At 37.1% G+C, this 19,794-nt stretch overlaps 1 protein-coding gene across 2 annotated transcripts in view; it reads right to left on the bottom strand.

Annotated features, from left to right (window-relative positions):
• Positions 1–4,805: 4,805 nt before the first annotated feature.
• The window catches only part of LOC128696678 (RWD domain-containing protein 2A), a 28,695-nt gene continuing 13,706 nt past the window's right edge, over positions 4,806–19,794 (bottom strand). For both annotated transcript variants that reach the window (XM_070094496.1, XM_070094494.1), the window contains exons 2-7: positions 16,115–16,237; positions 14,757–14,891; positions 12,996–13,117; positions 8,899–9,085; positions 5,439–5,564; positions 4,806–5,315 (exon numbers count right to left, since the gene is read on the bottom strand). In XM_070094496.1, the coding sequence (XP_069950597.1) occupies positions 5,070–5,315; positions 5,439–5,564; positions 8,899–9,085; positions 12,996–13,117; positions 14,757–14,891; positions 16,115–16,222 (924 nt within the window). In that variant the 5' untranslated portion in view covers positions 16,223–16,237 and the 3' untranslated portion in view covers positions 4,806–5,069. The remainder of the gene's footprint in view (positions 5,316–5,438; positions 5,565–8,898; positions 9,086–12,995; positions 13,118–14,756; positions 14,892–16,114; positions 16,238–19,794) is intronic.

Consider the following 19,794-nt stretch of genomic DNA (forward strand, 5'->3'; position numbering starts at 1 on the left):
GAGTGGGTGCAAATTTTACATAGTCCCCTGACTATCTGACCCCACTGAAGATTGGTGATCAGTTCACTAGTTTAGGTACATCCAAATGGCAAGGTAATAGCCTGACTGATGCAACAAGTGCATATAAAAAAAACTGATTTATTTTTAATGCTGGCCATCTTGCACCAAGGCGAAGTGACCAAAAAAAAAAAAAATAACAAATGAGCAATCAATAGCTTTCTTGTTAGAAATGTACAGACATTACAATTCAAATATCTTAGAAATACTGCCATTTCATAAACCATAATCCCATCATATACTAGTCTATTCATCTATTTGACAATATCATCAGTACATATCTTAAAAATTAAACTGTCCTTACCTGTTAGGATTGTTTGGCCCTTTTATTAAAGGTTGCAAATTTGGATCACATTAGGCTAGACTGTTAACTTACCAGTTCTGGTCCTTTCTTAATAAAATAAGAGAAATATATGGAACAATATATATATTTTTTCCCTCAACAAGTCGGCCGTCTCCCACTGAGGCAGGATGACCCAAAAAGAAAGAACATCCCCCAAAAAGAAAGTACTTCCATCATCATTCAACACTTTCACCTCACTCATACATAATCACTGTCTTTGCAGAGGCACCTAGACATAACAGTTTAGAAGCATATATAAAGAAATATAATATATCCCTCTAAACTGCCAATATCCCAAACCCCTCCTTTAACCCTTAAACTGTCCTAACATAGATCTACATTCACGTGCATAGCGCTCCGAACATAGATCTACGTTTTTTTACATGCTTTCAAATGGAGAAAATAAAGGTTGGAGTGCTACGCACGTAAACGTAGATCTATCTTTGGACAGTTTAAGGGTTAAAGTGCAGGCACTGTACTTCCCATTTCCAGTACTCAAGTCCAGCTATATAAAAATAACTGGTTTCCCTGATTTTTTTTTTTTTTAACAAGTCGGCTGTCTCCCACTGAGGCAGGGTGGCCCAAAAAGAAAATACTTTCATCATCATTCAACACTTTCACCTCACTCATACATAATCGCTGTTTTTGCAGAGGTGCTCAGAATACAACAGTTTAGAAGCATATACGTATAAAGATACACAACATATTCCTCCAAACTGCCAATATCCCAAACCCCTCCTTTAAAGTGCAGGCATTGTACTTCCCATTTCCAGGACTCGAGTCCGGCTATATAGAAATAACTGGTTTCCCTGAATCCCTTCACTATTACCCTGCTCACACTCCAACAGCTCGTCAAGTCCCAAATAACATTCGTCTCTATGCATTCCTATCTAACATGCTCATGCACACTTCCTGGAAGTCCAAGCCCCTAGCCCACAAAACCCCCTTTACCCCCTCCCTCCAACCTTTTCGAGGATGACCCCTACCCCGCTTTCCTTCCCCTACAGATTTATACGCTCTCCATGTCATTCTACTTTGATCCATTCTCTCTAAATGACCAAGCCCTCTGACTAATACTTTTAACTCCACACCTTCTCCTAATTTCCACACTCCGGATTCTCTGCATAATATTTACACCACACATTGCCCTTAGACAGGACATCTCCACTGCCTCCAACCACCTCCTTGCTGCAGCATTTACAACCCAAGCTTCACACCCATATAAGAGTTTTGGTACCACTATACTTTCATACATTCCCTTCTTCGCCTCCATAGATAATGCTTTATGTCTCCACATATACCTCAACACACCAGTCACCTTTTTTCCTTCATCAATTCTATGGTTAACCTCATCCCTCATAAACCCATCCACTGACACATCAACTCCCAAATATCTGAAAACATTCACTTCTTCCATACTTTAATATGATATCCAATTTTTCTTATCTAAATCATTTGATACCATCACCACCTTACTCTTATCTATGTTCACTTTCAACTTTCTACCTTTACACACCCTCCCAAACTCGTCCACTAACCTTTACAACTTTTCTTTAGAATCTCCCATAAGCACAGTATCATCAGCAAAAAGTGTAACTGTCAACTCCCATTTTGTACTTGATTCCCCATAATTTAAACCTACCCCTCTCCCAAACACCCTAGCATTTACCTCCTTCACAACCCCATCTATAAATATATTAAACAACCATGGTGATATTACATATCCCTGTAAGACCTACTTTTACCGGGAAGTAATTTCCCTCTCTCCTACACACCCTGACCTGTGCCTCACTATCCTCATAAAAACTCTTTACAGCATTTAGTAACTTACTACCTATTCCATACACTTGCAACATCTGCCACATTGCTTCCCTATCCACTCTATCATATGCCTTTTCTGAATCCATAAATGCAATGAAAACTTCCCTACCTTTATCTAAATACTGTTCACATATATGCTTCACTGTAAACACTTGATCTACACATCCCCTACCCACTCTAAAACCTCCTTGCTCATCTGCAATCCTACTCTGTCTTACTTCTAATTCTCTCAATAATAACCCTACCGTACACTGTTCCTGGTTTTATATTTTAATAACACATCGGCCGATTCCCACCAAGGCAGGGTGGCCCAAAAAAGAAAAACTATCATCATTCACTCCATCACTGTCTTGCCAGAGGGGTGCTTTACACTACAGTTATAAAGCTGCAACATTAACACCCCTCCTTCAGAGTGCAGACACTGTACTTCCCATCTCCAGGACTCAAGTCCGGCCTGCCAGTTTCCCTGAATCCCTTCATAAATGTTACTTTGCTCATGCTCCAACAGCATGTCAATTAATAAAAACCATTTGTCTCCATTCACTCCTATCAGATACGCTCATGCAAGCTTGCTGGAAGTCCAAGCCCCTCGGTATACTTAAACTTATTCCCCTATAATTTTTACAATCTCTTTTGTCCCCCTTCCCTTTATATAAAGGAATTAGACATGCTCTCTGCCAATGCCTAGGTACCTTCCCCTCTTTCACACATTAAACAAAAATACCAACCACTCCAACATTATACCCCCCCCCCCCTCTATCCACTCTATCATATGCCTTTTCTAAATCCATAAATGCAATAAAAACTTCCCTACCTTTATCTAAATACTGTTCACATATATGCTTCAATGTAAACACTTGATCTACACATCCCCTACCCACTCTGAAGCCTCCCTGCTCATCCACAATCCTACATTCTGTCTTACCTCTAATTCTTTCAATTATAACCCTACCGTATACTTTTCCTGGTATACTCAGTAAACTTATTCCTCTATAATTTTTACAATCTCTTTTGTCCCCTTTCCCTTTATATAAAGGGACTATACATGCTCTCTGCCAATCCCTAGGTGCCTTCCCCTCTTTCATACATTTATTAAACAAAAGTACCAACCACTCCCTGCTTTTAACATTTCTGTCATGATCCCATCAGTTCCAGCTGTTTTACCCCCTTTCATTCTATGTAATGCTTCACGTGCCTCCCCCACACTCACATCCTGCTCTTCTTCACTCCTAAAAGATGTTATACCTCCCTGGCCAGTGCATGAAATTACCGTCTCCCTTTCTTCATCGACATTTAAAAGTTCCTCAAAATATTCCTGCCATCTACCCAATACCTGCAGCTCCCCATCTACTAACTCCCCTACTCTGTTTTTAACTGACAAATCCATTCATTTCCTAGGTTTTCTTAATTTGTTCATCTCCAAAATTTTTTCTTATTTTCTGCAAAATTTCTTGACAGTGCCTCTCCCACTTTATCATCTGTTCTCCTTTTGCACTCTCTTCACCTTTCTTTTACTCTCCATATACTCTGCTCTTCTTATAACACTTCTGCTTTGTAAAAACCTCTCATGAGCTATCTTTTTCTCTTTTATCACACCCTTTACTTCATCATTCCACTAATCACTCCTCTTTCCTCCTGTACCCACCCTCCTATAACCACAAACTTCTGCCCCACATTCTAATACTGCATTTTTAAAACTATTCCAACCCTCTTCACCCCCCCCCCCACTACTCATACTTGCACCAGCCCACCTTTCTGCCAATAGTTGCTTATATCTCACCCTAACTTCCTCCTCCCTTAGTTTATACACTTTCACCTCTCTCTTACTTGCTGTAGCTACGACTAAATAATGATCCGATATATCAGTTGCCCCTCTATAAACATGTACATCCTGAAACCTACCCATCAACCTTTTATCCACCAATACATAATCTAACAAACTACTTTCATTACATGCTATATCATACCTTGTATACTTATTCATCCTCTTTTTCATAAAATATGTATTACTTATTACCAAACCTCTTTCTACACATAGTTCAATTAAAGGATCCTGATTTTCATTTGCCCCTGGCACCCCAAATTTACATACTACTTCCTCCACAACATTTTTGCCCACTTTAACATTGATATCCCCAACCACAAGTACTCTCTCACTAGGTTCGAATCTCCCCATGCACTCAACATTCCCCAAAATCTCTCTCTCCTCTACATTTCTCTCTTCTCCAGGTGCATAAATGCTTATTATAACCCACTTTTCACATCCAACCCTTATTTTACTCTACATAATCCTTGAATTTATACATTTATAGTCCTTTTCCTGCCATAACTTATCCTTCAACATTATTGCTACTCCTTTAGCTCTAACTCTATTTGAAACCCTTGACCTAATCCCATTTATCTCTCCCCACTGAAACTCTCCCACCCCCTTCAGCTGTTTCACTTAAAGCCAGGACATCCAGCTTCTTCTCATTCATAACATCCACAATCATCTCTTTCTTATCATTCGCACAACATTCACACACATTCAATATTTATACAATATTTAGACAAAATTAATGTAGTGACTAAGAAAAATATGGAGCAATATTTATATATTTATTTCATATTTAGACAACATTAATGTAGTGACTATGAAAAATATGGAGCAATATTTATTTCATATCTAGACAATCTTAAAAAATAATATACGTAAAGCTTTATTTAATCCATCTCTTGGAGACTGGAATGAAAGTACAGAGGAAACCATTTCTTTATTCCTGCCCCTATGATATAACAGTTTTAATATACTTATGATAAATGAATTGTTTCAACCTACCAACTGTAGCTTACCCATTTATATGGCATGTCAAGTAGCTCGGCCACTTATGCCAAAGTACTCTTTAAATACATACCCAGATTCGTGATTTTCCAAGTACTTAAAGACATCTCCCATGTCTACATGGAACCCACCACTCTTCACTCTAATGTTATTCTCAGAACCAAGTTCTTCAAACACAGAAAATCGTCGATATTTTGATATATCTTCTTCAGCTTTAAGTTCATTCTCTTCAAGCTTTTTGCAAAGAATCTTTTGCCAGTTCCATGATCTAACCTGAAATGATGCCCAAGTCAAAATGTAAACAGCTGAATCATAATATATCACCTATTTTCACTGTTCTTGATACATAGATTTTAGAAAAATGCTTTAACTTTTCTTAAAAAGCATCAGTCCTACCTTATGCCACCAATCTTCTGTGTTCCGTGACAAACCTTCAACACAGATGATGCCTGGCTTGCCAGGTAAACAGAATCCCGTCAGGTCAAACTCCCTAGACAAATCTAAGATGTCTTTCCGCTTTACCTGGAATTGTTTCAAACAAGGTATATAATACTGACAAAAGCATAGGACACACATTTGTCCAACAATAGGTAACTTTATAAAAGGAGAGTTTCAATCAATCCAATCTATTTTGGAGTGATGAAGCACCTGGTGGGTGAAACTACCTTAATAAAGTTACCTACCACTGCATAAGTGTCTCCATTTTACATGGAAATGTTTAAACAGTAGCAGTATGACTAAATCATTCAAATTAAAAAAAATAATGTGCCATGTTAAGGTCCTAACAAGGCTAATATCAGGAACTACACTGTAATTTTTCTAAAATACAGTATTTATTACTAAACTGAAAACTAGCAATGCATATATTTTGCATTTTGCAAAAGATAATAAGATAAATAAACAAGGAAGACATCCACAGAAAAATGATCAAAGTTTACCACACTGAATAGGGGGTTAGGTTCCTATCAATATCCAGACCTAGCATAAAATACAAAATAGATATGCTAAAAACTATCATTTTGGTGTCAAAATTCTGTTTTTTTGTTTTAGGAGGTGTAATAAATTGTGCTAGAAAATGCTTTCTAGATCCAGATGCAACATCACCATATTTAATTACATCTAGTCACAGTATGAAAATTACTTACAAACAACCTGATGCTCACCTGGAATACCCTATCACAGAGCTGTGGCACCAGAATATTTCCACTAAGATATGCATCATTGTATGACCCTAGTAGGTTTAGAACTTAGGTCTTGATTATAATAATAATCCACTAAGATAAGGGTAACTGGATGATTTAAACACATATATATATATTGGCCTTAGACAAGGATGTGTGATGTCACCGTGGTTGTTTAATATATTTATAGATGGGGTTGTAAGAGAAGTAAATGCGAGGGTCTTGGCAAGAGGCGTGGAGTTAAAAGATAAAGAATCACACAAAGTGGGAGTTGTCACAGTTGCTCTTTGCTGATGACACTGTGCTCTTGGGAGATTCTGAAGAGAAGTTGCAGAGATTGGTGGATGAATTTGGTAGGGTGTGCAAAAGAAGAAAATTGAAAGTGAATACAGGAAAGAGTAAGGTTATGAGGATAACAAAAAGATTAGGTGATGAAAGATTGGATATCAGATTGGAGGGAGAGAGTATGGAGGAGGTGAATGTATTCAGATATTTGGGAGTGGACGTGTCAGCGGATGGGTCTATGAAAGATGAGGTGAATCATAGAATTGATGAGGGGAAAAGGGTGAGTGGTGCACTTAGGAGTCTGTGGAGACAAAGAACTTTGTCCTTGGAGGCAAAGAGAGGAATGTATGAGAGTACAGTTTTACCAACACTCTTATATGGGTGTGAAGCATGGGTGATGAATGTTGCAGCGAGGAGAAGGCTGGAGGCAGTGGAGATGTCATGTCTGAGAGCAATGTTTGGTGTGAATATAATGCAGAGAATTCGTAGTTTGGAAGTTAGGAGGAGGTGCGGGATTACCAAAACTGTTGTCCAGAGGGCTGAGGAAGGGTTGTTGAGGTGATTCGGACATGTAGAGAGAATGGAGCGAAACAGAATAACTTCAAGAGTGTATCAGTCTGTAGTGGAAGGAAGGCGGGGTAGGGGTCGGCCTAGGAAAGGTTGGAGGGAGGGGGTAAAGGAGGTTTTGTGTGCAAGGGGCTTGGACTTCCAGCAGGCATGCGTGAGCGTGTTTGATAGGAGTGAATGGAGACAAATGGTTTTTAATACTTGACGTGCTGTTGGAGTGTGAGCAAAGTAACATTTATGAAGGGGTTCAGGGAAACCGGCAGGCCGGACTTGAGTCCTGGAGATGGGAAGTACAGTGCCTGCACTCTGAAGGAGGGGTGTTAATGTTGCAGTTTAAAAACTGAAGTGTAAAGCACCCTTCTGGCAAGACAGTGATGGCGTGAATGATGGTGAAAGTTTTTCTTTTTCGGGCCACCCTGCCTTGGTGGGAATCGGCCAGTGTGAAAAAAAAAAAATATATATATATATATATATATATATTGCTGACATATGTGAACTGTACACAAAATTCTTTGCTGCACACAAGAACATACAATTTTAGAAAAGTAGCAATGTATACAATGTGATAAAACATAAATCCTGAATAACACAAGAGAGCAATAAGGAACAAGATAGCTCAGAAATTGAACCTGTGAAAGCAAAGATAGATAGAATGGGCAAGCAATGGACCAAACATTGCTTAGTGAGATGGCCAGGCAGGCCTAAATTACAATCACATATTGCATACAAAACTTCAGTTATTATAATGCCTTAAGATGAGAGCTAACCTAAAGATTAGAGCTAACCTAACTAACTTCACTCTCCCAGCTCCCAAATTACTTGCCAGGTGTAATGTTTTTAATGGACTACAAGAGGAGAAGAACATATGTGTTGTCACTTGCTATCAATCACCACGAGTTTTCCAAGGCAAATGAGCCTGTCCGAGCACCAGTGCCTGATGACACTTTCAAAGTTTCACACACCTCTGAGCACTCAGTTCTCATCAATGGCTGAATATAATTTACGAGGCTTATTTCAGAATATAAGGCAGGTAAGAGTACTGCGAGATGATAGCCATGCTGAATAATATGAATGCACCATAATTCAGGTAGTAGCAATGTTAGTTAAAAGCTTTAGTCTAATAATATAAATGTAAACACCCTTGCACCTGATGAAGGGCACTTGATCCATAGAATTGGAGCTACTCTCCCGTTCCTCACATCAAACTTGGCTTTCATTTCCCAGGTGCTGTATGACCATATTAAGGGTTTAACACTTTCCCATGAATATTGCATATAATAACACAGCAAAGGTGCACTAAGTATAAAAATGGTTCATTGTGTGCCATTTGCTCTTTCTCAGTCATTTACTCTGCACTGTATGAGCCTTGTAGGTTTAGCACTTCTTTCTGATTATAATAATAATACTCAATCATTTACTGTTCCTTGAAACCTCACAATTTCTACTGATATTTTTAGTGGTAAAAAGCATATAAAATACTTATAATTTAAAAAAAATTAAGTGATAGTACTCTAAAATAAAGTGATTTTATGATTTGACATGCTGTTGGGAGAATGAGTAGAGTAACATTTATGAAGGGATTCATGGGAACCAATTAGTTGGATGTAAGTCCTGGAAGTGTGACGTACAGTACTTGCACTCTGAATGAGGGGTGAGGATGTTGGAGGGTCATTTGAAACATGATGTAAGCACATTTCTGGCAAGAGAGTGATTGATTGAGTGACAATGAAGGCATTTTCCTCTTTCTCAGTTCACTTTACCTCAGTGGGAGACTATTAAAAAAAATACAGTACATACTGTGTGTATTGTATTAGCAATTTTACCTTGCTATATATGTGGTGAGAATAAATCCACAGTCGTGCAAATTTAATGACCTTTGTTTCCATTGTATTTGCATCAGATTTTGTTACTTCCTCTGGATGATCATCAAAAAATGTTTCTCCTTTCTCTTGCAACCATGTAACAGCAGGTCCTATGCACAAATCACCTTGTTGCAACATCTTCAAATATCTGTAAAATATTAAATCCACTTGTTAAAATTTTGCAACAATTTCAACCATAGAACTGAAGAGAATTTACAAATGAAAACTATCATGTGTTATTTTAACAACAGAAGGGTGCCCTGTTGCTGGTGAAGGGCTCTTGATGATGCAAGGAAATGGAGCTACCCTTATCTTCCTTGGATCAAACCTGCTTACCTCCAATTCTCTAGCTGCTGCATGATCCCCTAAGAATTTAGGTCTTCCCAATGAAAAAAAAAGCACATTTCATAATGTAAGGGAACAAATACATGGATTACACAGAATGTCGTGGTATGTTTTGAACAATGGGGTTTGAGTGAAGGATTCAAAACATAAACTTTGATGTGGAAACAAGGTCAAACTACGCTTTAATACTTGTCAAGATAAAGCTTCATATATACCACTGCTTAGTTTTTGTCATGCGACAGGCAACATATCTGGTAGTGTACAGTATGAACTGTACTGAGACCCTATATTTTGTGTGAAATAACAAACTGATGGTAATGTGTGACTTTGGGATGTCACACATTCATTGGAAAGTGCTCAGAGATTTATACTTACCAATCTATTACACTAATAAAATAATTTAACAATAAAAACTACACAATAAGTGAGAAAATTAAAAAGGAAGAAACGTTGAAGTGGAAGTGATTGACAATTTACAAGTTTAGGTAATGCAGTATTACAGACATTAAACGCAATAACAAAATAAAAAATTATTATGAATATGAGGGGGAACCTAGGTAGTAGGTTGGTAGACAGCAACCACCCAGGGAGGTACTACCGTCCTGCCAAGTGAGTGTAAAACGGAAGCCTGTAATTGTTTTACATGATGGTAGGATTGCTGGTGTCTTTTTTTTCTGTCTCATTCACATGCAAGATTTCAGGTACGTCTTGCTACTTCTAATTACACTTAGGTCACAGTACACATACATGTACAAGCATATATATACACACCCCTCTGGGTTTTCTTCTATTTTCTTTCTAGCTCTTGTTCTTGTTTATTTCATCTTACCTCCATGGGGAAGTGGAACAGAATTCTTCCTCCGTAAGCCATGTGTGTTGTTAGAGGCGACTAAAATGCCGGGGGCAAGGGGCTAGTAACCCCTTCTCTTGTATTAATTACTAAATTTAAAAAGAGAAACTTTTGTTTTTCTTTTTGGGCCACCCTGCCTCTGTGGGATATGGCCGGTTTGTTGAAAAAAAAAAAAAATGAGGGGGAAGTACAGCCTCTCGTCACTTAGCGACGTACTCATTTACTGGCGCATTGGACTTACGACGGGCTCTCTGACCAGTATTTATACCTAAATACAGTGGTCCCCCGCCTTACAATGGTATCACGTTACGTTAAATCCGCCATACAACACATTTTAAAGCAAAAATTTTGCCTCGCCTTACGTGACTCATCCGGGACGTGTCCCACGTGTGGCCTCAGCGCCAGTGTTTACAAGCCAGCCAGTGCGGTCGCATCAACGCATACATTCGGTACATTTCACATTATCCCAGTGTTTTTAGTGCAAAATAAGTCACCATGGACCCCAAGAAAGCTTCTAGTGCCCTCCCTGTGGTTAATACGGCGAGAATTAGAATGGAATTGAAAAAAGAGATTAAGGAAATGTGTGCAAAGTGGGTTGTACTGCAAACCTTTATGGATGAAAATCACCCTGACACAGCTACTGCAAGCCGTGTTGGCAACCTGTACAATGACAATGTTATGGCCCATTTTTAGAAAGTCTTAAAGGAATAGGAGGTACAGAGCTCTATGGACAGATTTGTTGTGCAACAGAGGTCCAGCGACTCTCAAGCTGGTCCTAGTGGCATTAACCCTTTCAGGGTCCGTGCTGTAGATGTACGGCTTTACGTTAAGGGTCCAAACCATAGATCTACGCCCTGAGCTCAGCTCACTCTGATAAGCTGTGAGTGGTAAATTTGGGCCTAGATATGAGAGAATACATATATGTGGTATGTGTGCACCACATGAAACAAATCCTGCAGCACACTGTGTATAATGAGAGAAAAAATACTGAGACCGTGATTTTTTATTAAAACAGCGACTTTGCAGTGTTTTTTGGTATATTTTTTATAGTTGTATTTGCGATTTCTTGGCCTCATTTGATAGAATGGAAGACATATTACAGAAATAGAGATGATTTTGATTGGTTTTAGCACTGGAAATGGCTTGAAACTGAGCTCAAAGTAGCGGAAATGTTAAATTTTTGCCAATGTTCAAGAGTAAATAAACGACCTCACACGTCTAATACATGCCAGCTGGTGGGTCTAATATACATTCACAATTGTGGTGATGATATTTATACAATTATTACAATATTGCATAACAGTAAATCTTCTATTTTTTGGTTTGAATAAAAATTCATTATGTGAATAAAAAATAAAAATGGAATTCATTTGTAAAGCCTCAAAATGTAACTAATGAACAGAGGAAATGTTAGTTTAGTGCCAGGAATACCTACATTGTTTATTCTGGACCCTATTTTGAAATTGAAATATTTTGAACTTTGTGTTAAATTGGCCAAACTACCAATTTCCAGTCACTTTATTTTGTAGTTCAAACAGTTGACTTGGCGATTTCTTGTGCTCAATCGATAGAATAGAAGTAATACTAGTGAAATAGCTAAGAATTTGGTTGACTGGAATAATGTAATTGGCCTAAAATGGGAGTCAAAGTTGGCAAAATCGCCGATTCATAAATATCGCTGACACATCAAAATTCGCGAGAGCATAATTTCGTCAATTTTCCATCAAATTTCATACTTTTTGTTTTATTACCTTCAGAAAAAGATTCTCTATCATTTCATAAGAAAAAATAACAAAATTTTTTTTTTAAAGTTCTTGGACCCTGGTGTGCACTTTGAAATTTGGCCTCTGGACCCTGAAAGGGTTAAAAGAAGAAGGAAAGTAACCCTGGAAAAGGACTTGCTACCTCAAGTCCTAATGGAAGGGGATTCCCCTTCTAAACAATAACAACTTCCACACTCTCCCCTCCTCCCATCCCATCAACCATCACCAGATCTTCAATAAAGGTAAGTGTCATGTATTCTATTCTTAGTAGAGTAGTAATTGTGCATGTCTTCTTCAGTTTGTGTGTATTAAAATTAATATTTCATGTGGTAAAAATTTTTTTTTTCTTACTTTGGGGTGTCTTGCACAGATTAATTTGATTTCCATTATTTCTAATGGGGAAAATTAATTCGCCTTACGATAATTTCGGCTTACGATGAGCTCTCAGGAATGGATTAATATCGTAAGGCGGGAGTCCACTGTAATGTATATTAAAGCTGATTTCCTCTATTCTGTTTATATCAATATACAGTACACTACTGTATAAACATTTAAAAATATACCATAAATGTTATAAATGGTGCTATATCAAAGATGGTTGACACAAACCCACTACCATTATAGTATGATCCTCAATTAGCGACGAATTCGTTTAACGACGTGGTCTTAGGAATGGAACTCCATCGTTAAGTGAGGAAAGGCTGTATAAAGAAATACAGCACATAAAATTTCATAAAATTATGGAAAAGAGCTAAACCAGCAAGGGTTATCCAGTACTTGGGAATCAGAGGCAGTGAAGTTTGATCCATGGAAGGGAAAGGTAGTAAGAGATCCTTGAATCAAGTTTTCCACCAGAGACAGTTATATGTACATACACAGAAAATAAGAGTAGGAGAGACAATGTGGTAATTGTGAGAGGTGTCCTAAACAAGGAAGCCACCAAAGGAAAGGTTTAGTTTGTACAAGAGCTGTATAAACAACTACAGTACATAGCAGAAAGTGCACAGGTTCTTGGCAGAAAAGAAGTCTAGTCTATAAGTGCAGTATATTTGTTATAAAATTTATATAACAAACCATAAGGGCAAATTTGGCAAACACACCCTAAAAGCTCCTGGTTGAGACGATGCTGGGCATCACGATTCAGTGTCTGTGAACGAACAAATATATTGGGCTGCACAGCCGGATAGTGATGAGGAAGATTGGCACTCATGCTGAGACGGCCCTGACACAGAAAACTAATGTTAGATACCCTGTTATGGTTCCTTATTAAAATAAGCAAAACAAACAGGAAAAAGAAGTTACCTTTGGGTTATATTTTCCTCTTTAGGGATAAACCTAACCAGATTAAAATTAAAATGCTTACTACAGTATTAGTTTTAAGTCTTAAGCAACATGGTAACTTATGCAAGATAATGCAATTAGCTCCACTGAGAAGCATGTGCCTTAACTAATATGTAATATAAATTATATCATTACATATTAATGTCAGAACATAATCAATATTTTAAAAAATTCTGCCATTATAGATATATAAAATAAACAAATCTACCCTACTGTACCTCCTTCAAATTACCAAGCAAATCAATAAGCTAAATTTATGATTAAATAAACATGTACAAAGAGTCCACTGAAGCAGTAAATGATCAGAGATAGGAGCCAAGTTTAGATACTTGGGAGCAATGTTTGGAAAAGGCAGCAACTGATAAAAAGAACTTAAATTGTGAGAAAAGTGGGTGATACTGTGACAGCCAAGGCATGGGAAATATGTAAATATAGAAGAAAGAAGAAAAAGATTTGATATGTACATGTATATAAAGCAAGTAAGAAGTTACATGAAGTTCACCGATTCCAAACTCCTATATTGATAAGAATAATGTGTTTCGGCATAACAAGTCAAAATTGACAGCAGTCGAGACGAACAATTTTTAAATAATACTGGGTATAAAAGAACAGATAAGGCTAAACCTGAAAATGTTAGATGATCAAGTGGGGGAAAAAAAAGAAGTGAGGAAAGTCTTAAGATGGTTCTGCAAAAGAAAGAAATGCTGGAGAAAAAAGATGGTGGTTATACTAAAAGGGGTACATTGTTAGTTGAAGTAAATACACTATACATGAGAGTTTAAGGAAGATACACTAATGCAGTATCAGAAAATGATATTGGCAGATCATGAAAAGTATTAGGATTTTACTGGAGAGGACATGACAGCAACAAATGCATAAAAGATAAATCAGTTTCAGTTATATAATCATAGTGAAAATCTTGATTAAAAGTAGAACTGTCCAAGCATAAACCAAGTGTAGACGCATCAGGGTGTTAAAGATGTCAAAAAATACATGTATGTCTGTTGCTCTCTCATGAATGGGACAATCAGATGGCGAACTAAACATTTACTTGTTTACTTGTGATATACCTGTGATCAATTCTGAGGACTCTTACTCTCTGCAACCAGGCTTGAGACCAGACTCACCTGTTGACTACCTGATCAATCAGGATGTTTTTACAAGTGACCTAAAGACGCACATAATCATCACGACATGGCTAATCCGGCAGGTATAAAAACTGTCCAGCTTCTTCTTGAAACTCTCTATCTTTGTTCCGGTAGTATTTCTCATATTTGCTGGCAGTATGCTGAAGAATCTTGAACCATGGATGTTGGCACAGTGACCTGATTATTCTCATGAAGTGATGCTCAGCACTCCTCTATGAGATGATCATGTTCAAGTCTGGTGTGACCAATATGTAGGCATGAGAATACTGTTTCTATAATAGGTATTATTACCACAACTGGCTAACTATACCTTGGTAAATAAATAATTTTATATTTTACCTAATAATGTACATTAAAAAAAGATCCAAATACCTTTCCAACATTCAGATTGATGATTAAATCAAGATGTGGAGGAAGAAGCAATGTACGGCCCTCAGCAAAGTCCCTCAGATCACACAATACTGATGGGTCTTCCACCACCAACTCTCGTGGGTCAGGAAACATGGACTAGACCAAGGAATACTGTTAGTAATGATACTTCATAATCAATGAAGAGAAAGAGAAAAAAACACTTGTAAGGTTGTAGTAAGGTTTCAGTCAAGAGCAATGACAATTTCTTAATTGCAACCCATTACTATACACATACAGTACATTGGATACCATAGCTTAATACATATACTATAGCCATAAAAATATAAATGCAAGAAATAATTGGTATAAAATTATGTACAAAAATATTGTACTTGGATATGCTAATACTTATCTGCTGTTCTTACAGTTACTATATATTCAAATTAACCCGTAAATGGTCCAAGCAGATCTACGTTCACATGTGTAGTGCTACAAAAGTCGATCTAAGTTTTTTTTACATATTTTCAAATATAACAAAAAAAAAGTAGATCAAAGTTTTTTTACACATTTTCAAATGTAGAAAAACAAAAAGATCTACTTTTTTTACATACTTTCAAATGTTGAAAAAATGTATATATACATTTGGACCGTTTATGGGTTAATATAACTGCTATTACATCCCGCTCATAATTTGTTTTACACTTTTTGCTACAGTTACAAAGTTGAATGGTAACTTTTTACAAGCCAATACTGTACATATGCACAATTTAATAAATACTGTATAATGATCCCTGTTGTTTTTTTCAACATGTAGACACAGTATCCAAAACTGATGAAGATTTCTTATTCACCATAAAATTATGAATATTTATGGAAAATGACATTATGATACATAAATAATTATAAAATTATTTTATCACTTTCTTAAGACTTGCTAAAACACTTAAAAGAGAACACCCAGAGGTGAGGATCTCTCAGTGTATATACACTAGGTAAATGCAGTGAAAGGCTGCATGGAAGTATCTAACAAAACCGGTGATAGTAAAGATGTTAGTCAGTATAAGTAGTTGAGAGCTTCCTTTAATTCTTATCTTAGGGATTAAATTGTTCCTGATGTTAATATTAATGTGGATTGTGACTTTAATGCTCTCCTTGTAGTCGATAGGTCTTAAAGCTAACAAACTAACCAATTAGATGCACAAGACTTAAAATACTTAATCAAGGGTACTATTAAATAATGCTGATGAAGGGCACTTGATCTAAGGAATTGGAGCCACTCTCCCCTTCTTTGGATCAAACCCCACTGTGTGACCCCCATTGCTTTAATGTTTCCCCTTCAATATAATAATAATAATAATTTTAACATGTAACTCTCTTACTTGTAGCATGTCCACTTCTGACAGCTGCAGTTCAATCATTGCCACTAGCTCAGCCTGGCTAAGGGACTCGCATATCTTATCTAATTGGCCCTCACTGCTGTTGTTCATTTTCCTCCCAGTACTCTAGTAAAAAAAAGTATTTTAAAATAATGAAAGAGTTTTTTAATTATATAATATTAATTGCTTCATATGAGACTTTTATCATGTGCAGATTCTTGTAGACATATAATCACTTTTCATCTGGAAACAATAACAAATCAATATTAACTGTCCTAAAACTAATAGGTAGTAGGTTGGTAGAAAGCAACCACCCAGGGAAGTACTACCGTCCTGCCAGATGACTGTGAAACAGAAACCTGTAACTGTTTAACATGATGGTAGGATTGCTGGTGCCCTTCTGTCTCATAAACATGCTAGATAACAGGGATATCTTGCTACTCCTACTTACACTTTGGTCACACTTCACAGACACGCACATGCGTGTATATGTATGTATGTGTGTGTGTGTGTGTGTGTGTATATATATATATATATATATATATATATATATATATATATATATATATATATATATATATATATATATATATATATATATATATATATATATATATATATATATATATATATATATATATATATATATATATATATATATATATATATGAGGGAAGAGTATATGGAGAAAAAGAGAGAGGTTAAGAGAGTGGTGAAGCAATGTAAAGAGAGCAAATGAGAGAGTGGGTGAGATGTTATCAACAAATTTTGTTGAAAGTAAGAAAAAGTTTTGGAGTGAGATTAACAAGTTAAGGAAGCCTAGAGAACAAATGGATTTGTCAGTTAAAAATAGGAGAGGAGAGTTATTAAATGGAGAGTTAGAGGTATTGGGAAGATGGAGGGAATATTCTGAGGAATTGTTAAATGTTGATGAAGATAGGGAAGCTGTGATTTCGTGTATAGGGCAAGGAGGAATAACATCTTGTAGGAGTGAGGAAGAGCCAGTTGTGAGTGTGGGGGAAGTTCGTGAGGCAGTAGGTAAAATGAAAGGGGGTAAGGCAGCCGGGATTGATGGGATAAAGATAGAAATGTTAAAAGCAGGTGGGGATATAGTTTTGGAGTGGTTGGTGCAATTATTTAATAAATGTATGGAAGAGGGTAAGGTACCTAGGGATTGGCAGAGAGCATGCATAGTTCCTTTGTATAAAGGCAAAGGGGACAAAAGAGAGTGCAAAAATTATAGGGGGATAAGTCTGTTGAGTACACCTGGTAAAGTGTACGGTAGAGTTATTATTGAAAGAATTAAAAGTAAGACGGAGAATAGGATAGCAGATGAACAAGGAGGCTTTAGGAAAGGTAGGGGGTTTGTGGACCAGGTGTTTACAGTGAAACATATAAGTGAACAGTATTTAGATAAGGCTAAAGAGGTCTTTGTGGTATTTATGGATTTGGAAAAGGCGTATGACAGGGTGGATAGGGGGGCAATGTGGCAGATGTTGCAGGTGTATGGTGTAGGAGGTAGGTTACTGAAAGCAGTGAAGAGTTTTTACGAGGATAGTGAGGCTCAAGTTAGAGTACATAGGAAAGAGGGAAATTATTTCCCAGTAAAAGTAGGCCTTAGACAAGGATGTGTGATGTCACCATGGTTGTTTAATATATTTATAGATGGGGTTGTAAGAGAAGTAAATGCGAGGGTCTTGACACGAGGCGTGGAGTTAAAAGATAAAGAATCACACATAAAGTGGGAGTTGTCACATTTGCTCTTTGCTGATGACACTGTGCTCTTGGGAGATTCTGAAGAGAAGTTGCAGAGATTGGTGGATGAATTTGGTAGGGTGTGCAAAAGAAGAAAATTAAAAGTGAATACAGGAAAGAGTAAGGTTATGAGGATAACAAAAATATTAGGTGATGAAAGATTGGATATCAGATTGGAGGGAGAGAGTATGGAGGAGGTGAATGTATTCAGATATTTGGGAGTGGACGTGTCAGCGGATGGGTCTATGAAGGATGAGGTGAATCATAGAATTGATGAGGGGAAAAGGGTAAGTGGTGCACTTAGGAGTCTGTGGAGACAAAGAACTTTGTCCTTGGAGGCAAAGAGGGGAATGTATGAGAGTATAGTTTTACCAACACTCTTATATGGGTGTGAAGCATGGGTGATGAATGTTGCAGCGAGGAGAAGGCTGGAGGCAGTGGAGATGTCATGTCTGAGGGCAATGTGTGGTGTGAATATAATGCAGAGAATTCGTAGTTTGGAAGTTAGGAGGAGGTGCGGGATTACCAAAACTGTTGTCCAGAGGGCTGAGGAAGGGTTGTTGAGGTGGTTCGGACATGTAGAGAGAATGGAGCGAAACAGAATGACTTCAAGAGTGTATCAGTCTGTAGTGGAAGGAAGGCGGGGTAGGGGTCGGCCTAGGAAACGTTGGAGGGAGGGGGTAAAGGAGGTTTTGTGTGCGAGGGGCTTGGACTTCCAGCAGGCATGCGTGAGCGTGTTTGATAGGAGTGAATGGAGACAAATGGTTTTTAATACTTGACGTGCTGTTGGAGTGTGAGCAAAGTAACATTTATGAAGGGATTCAGGGAAACCGGCAGGCCGGACTTGAGTCCTGGAGATGGGAAGTACAGTGCCTGCACTCTGAAGGAGGGGTGTTAATGTTGCAGTTTAAAAACTGTAGTGTAAAGCACCCTTCTGGCAAGACAGTGATGGAGTGAATGATGGTGAAAGTTTTTCTTTTTCGGGCCACCCTGCCTTGGTGGGAATCGGCCATCGGCCAGTGTGATAAAAAAAAAATATATATATATATATATATATATATATATATATATATATATATATATATATATATATATATATATATATATATATATATATATATATATATATATATATATATATATATATATATGCATGCAAAACAACCACTCTGAAAGAATAGAGAAATTCCAAGCGCTTTCGTGACTACTCACATTATCAAGGAACTATGATATATATATATATATATATATATATATATATATATATATATATATATATATATATATATATATATATATATATATATATACAGTATATATATATATATATATATATATATATATATATATATATATATATATATATATATATATATATATATATATGTATGTATGTATGTATGTATATACATACATATATACATATGCAATAAGATCACAGTAAACAGGTGATTTCAAAATATGCAAAACAACCACTCTGAAAGAATAGAGAAATTCCAAGCACTTTCGTGACTACTCACATTATCAATAATGTGAGTAGTCACGAAAGCGCTTGGAATTTCTCTATTCTTTCAGAGTGGTTGTTTTGCATATATACATTTTTTTTTTTTTTTTTTTTTATTATCACACTGGCCGACTCCCACCAAGGCAGGGTGGCCCGAAAAAGAAAAACTTTCACCATCATTCACTCCATCACTGTCTTGCCAGAAGGGTGCTTTACACTTCAGTTTTTAAACTGCAACATTAACACCCCTCCTTCAGAGTGCAGGCACTGTACTTCCCATCTCCAGGACTCAAGTCCGGCCTGCCGGTTTCCCTGAATCCCTTCATAAATGTTACTTTGCTCACACTCCAACAGCACGTCAAGTATTAAAAACCATTTGTCTCCATTCACTCCTATCAAACACGCTCACGCATGCCTGCTGGAA

The sequence above is a fragment of the Cherax quadricarinatus genome, chromosome 46 (assembly GCF_038502225.1).
Source record: "Cherax quadricarinatus isolate ZL_2023a chromosome 46, ASM3850222v1, whole genome shotgun sequence".
In the NCBI taxonomy this organism is placed as follows: domain Eukaryota; kingdom Metazoa; phylum Arthropoda; class Malacostraca; order Decapoda; family Parastacidae; genus Cherax; species Cherax quadricarinatus.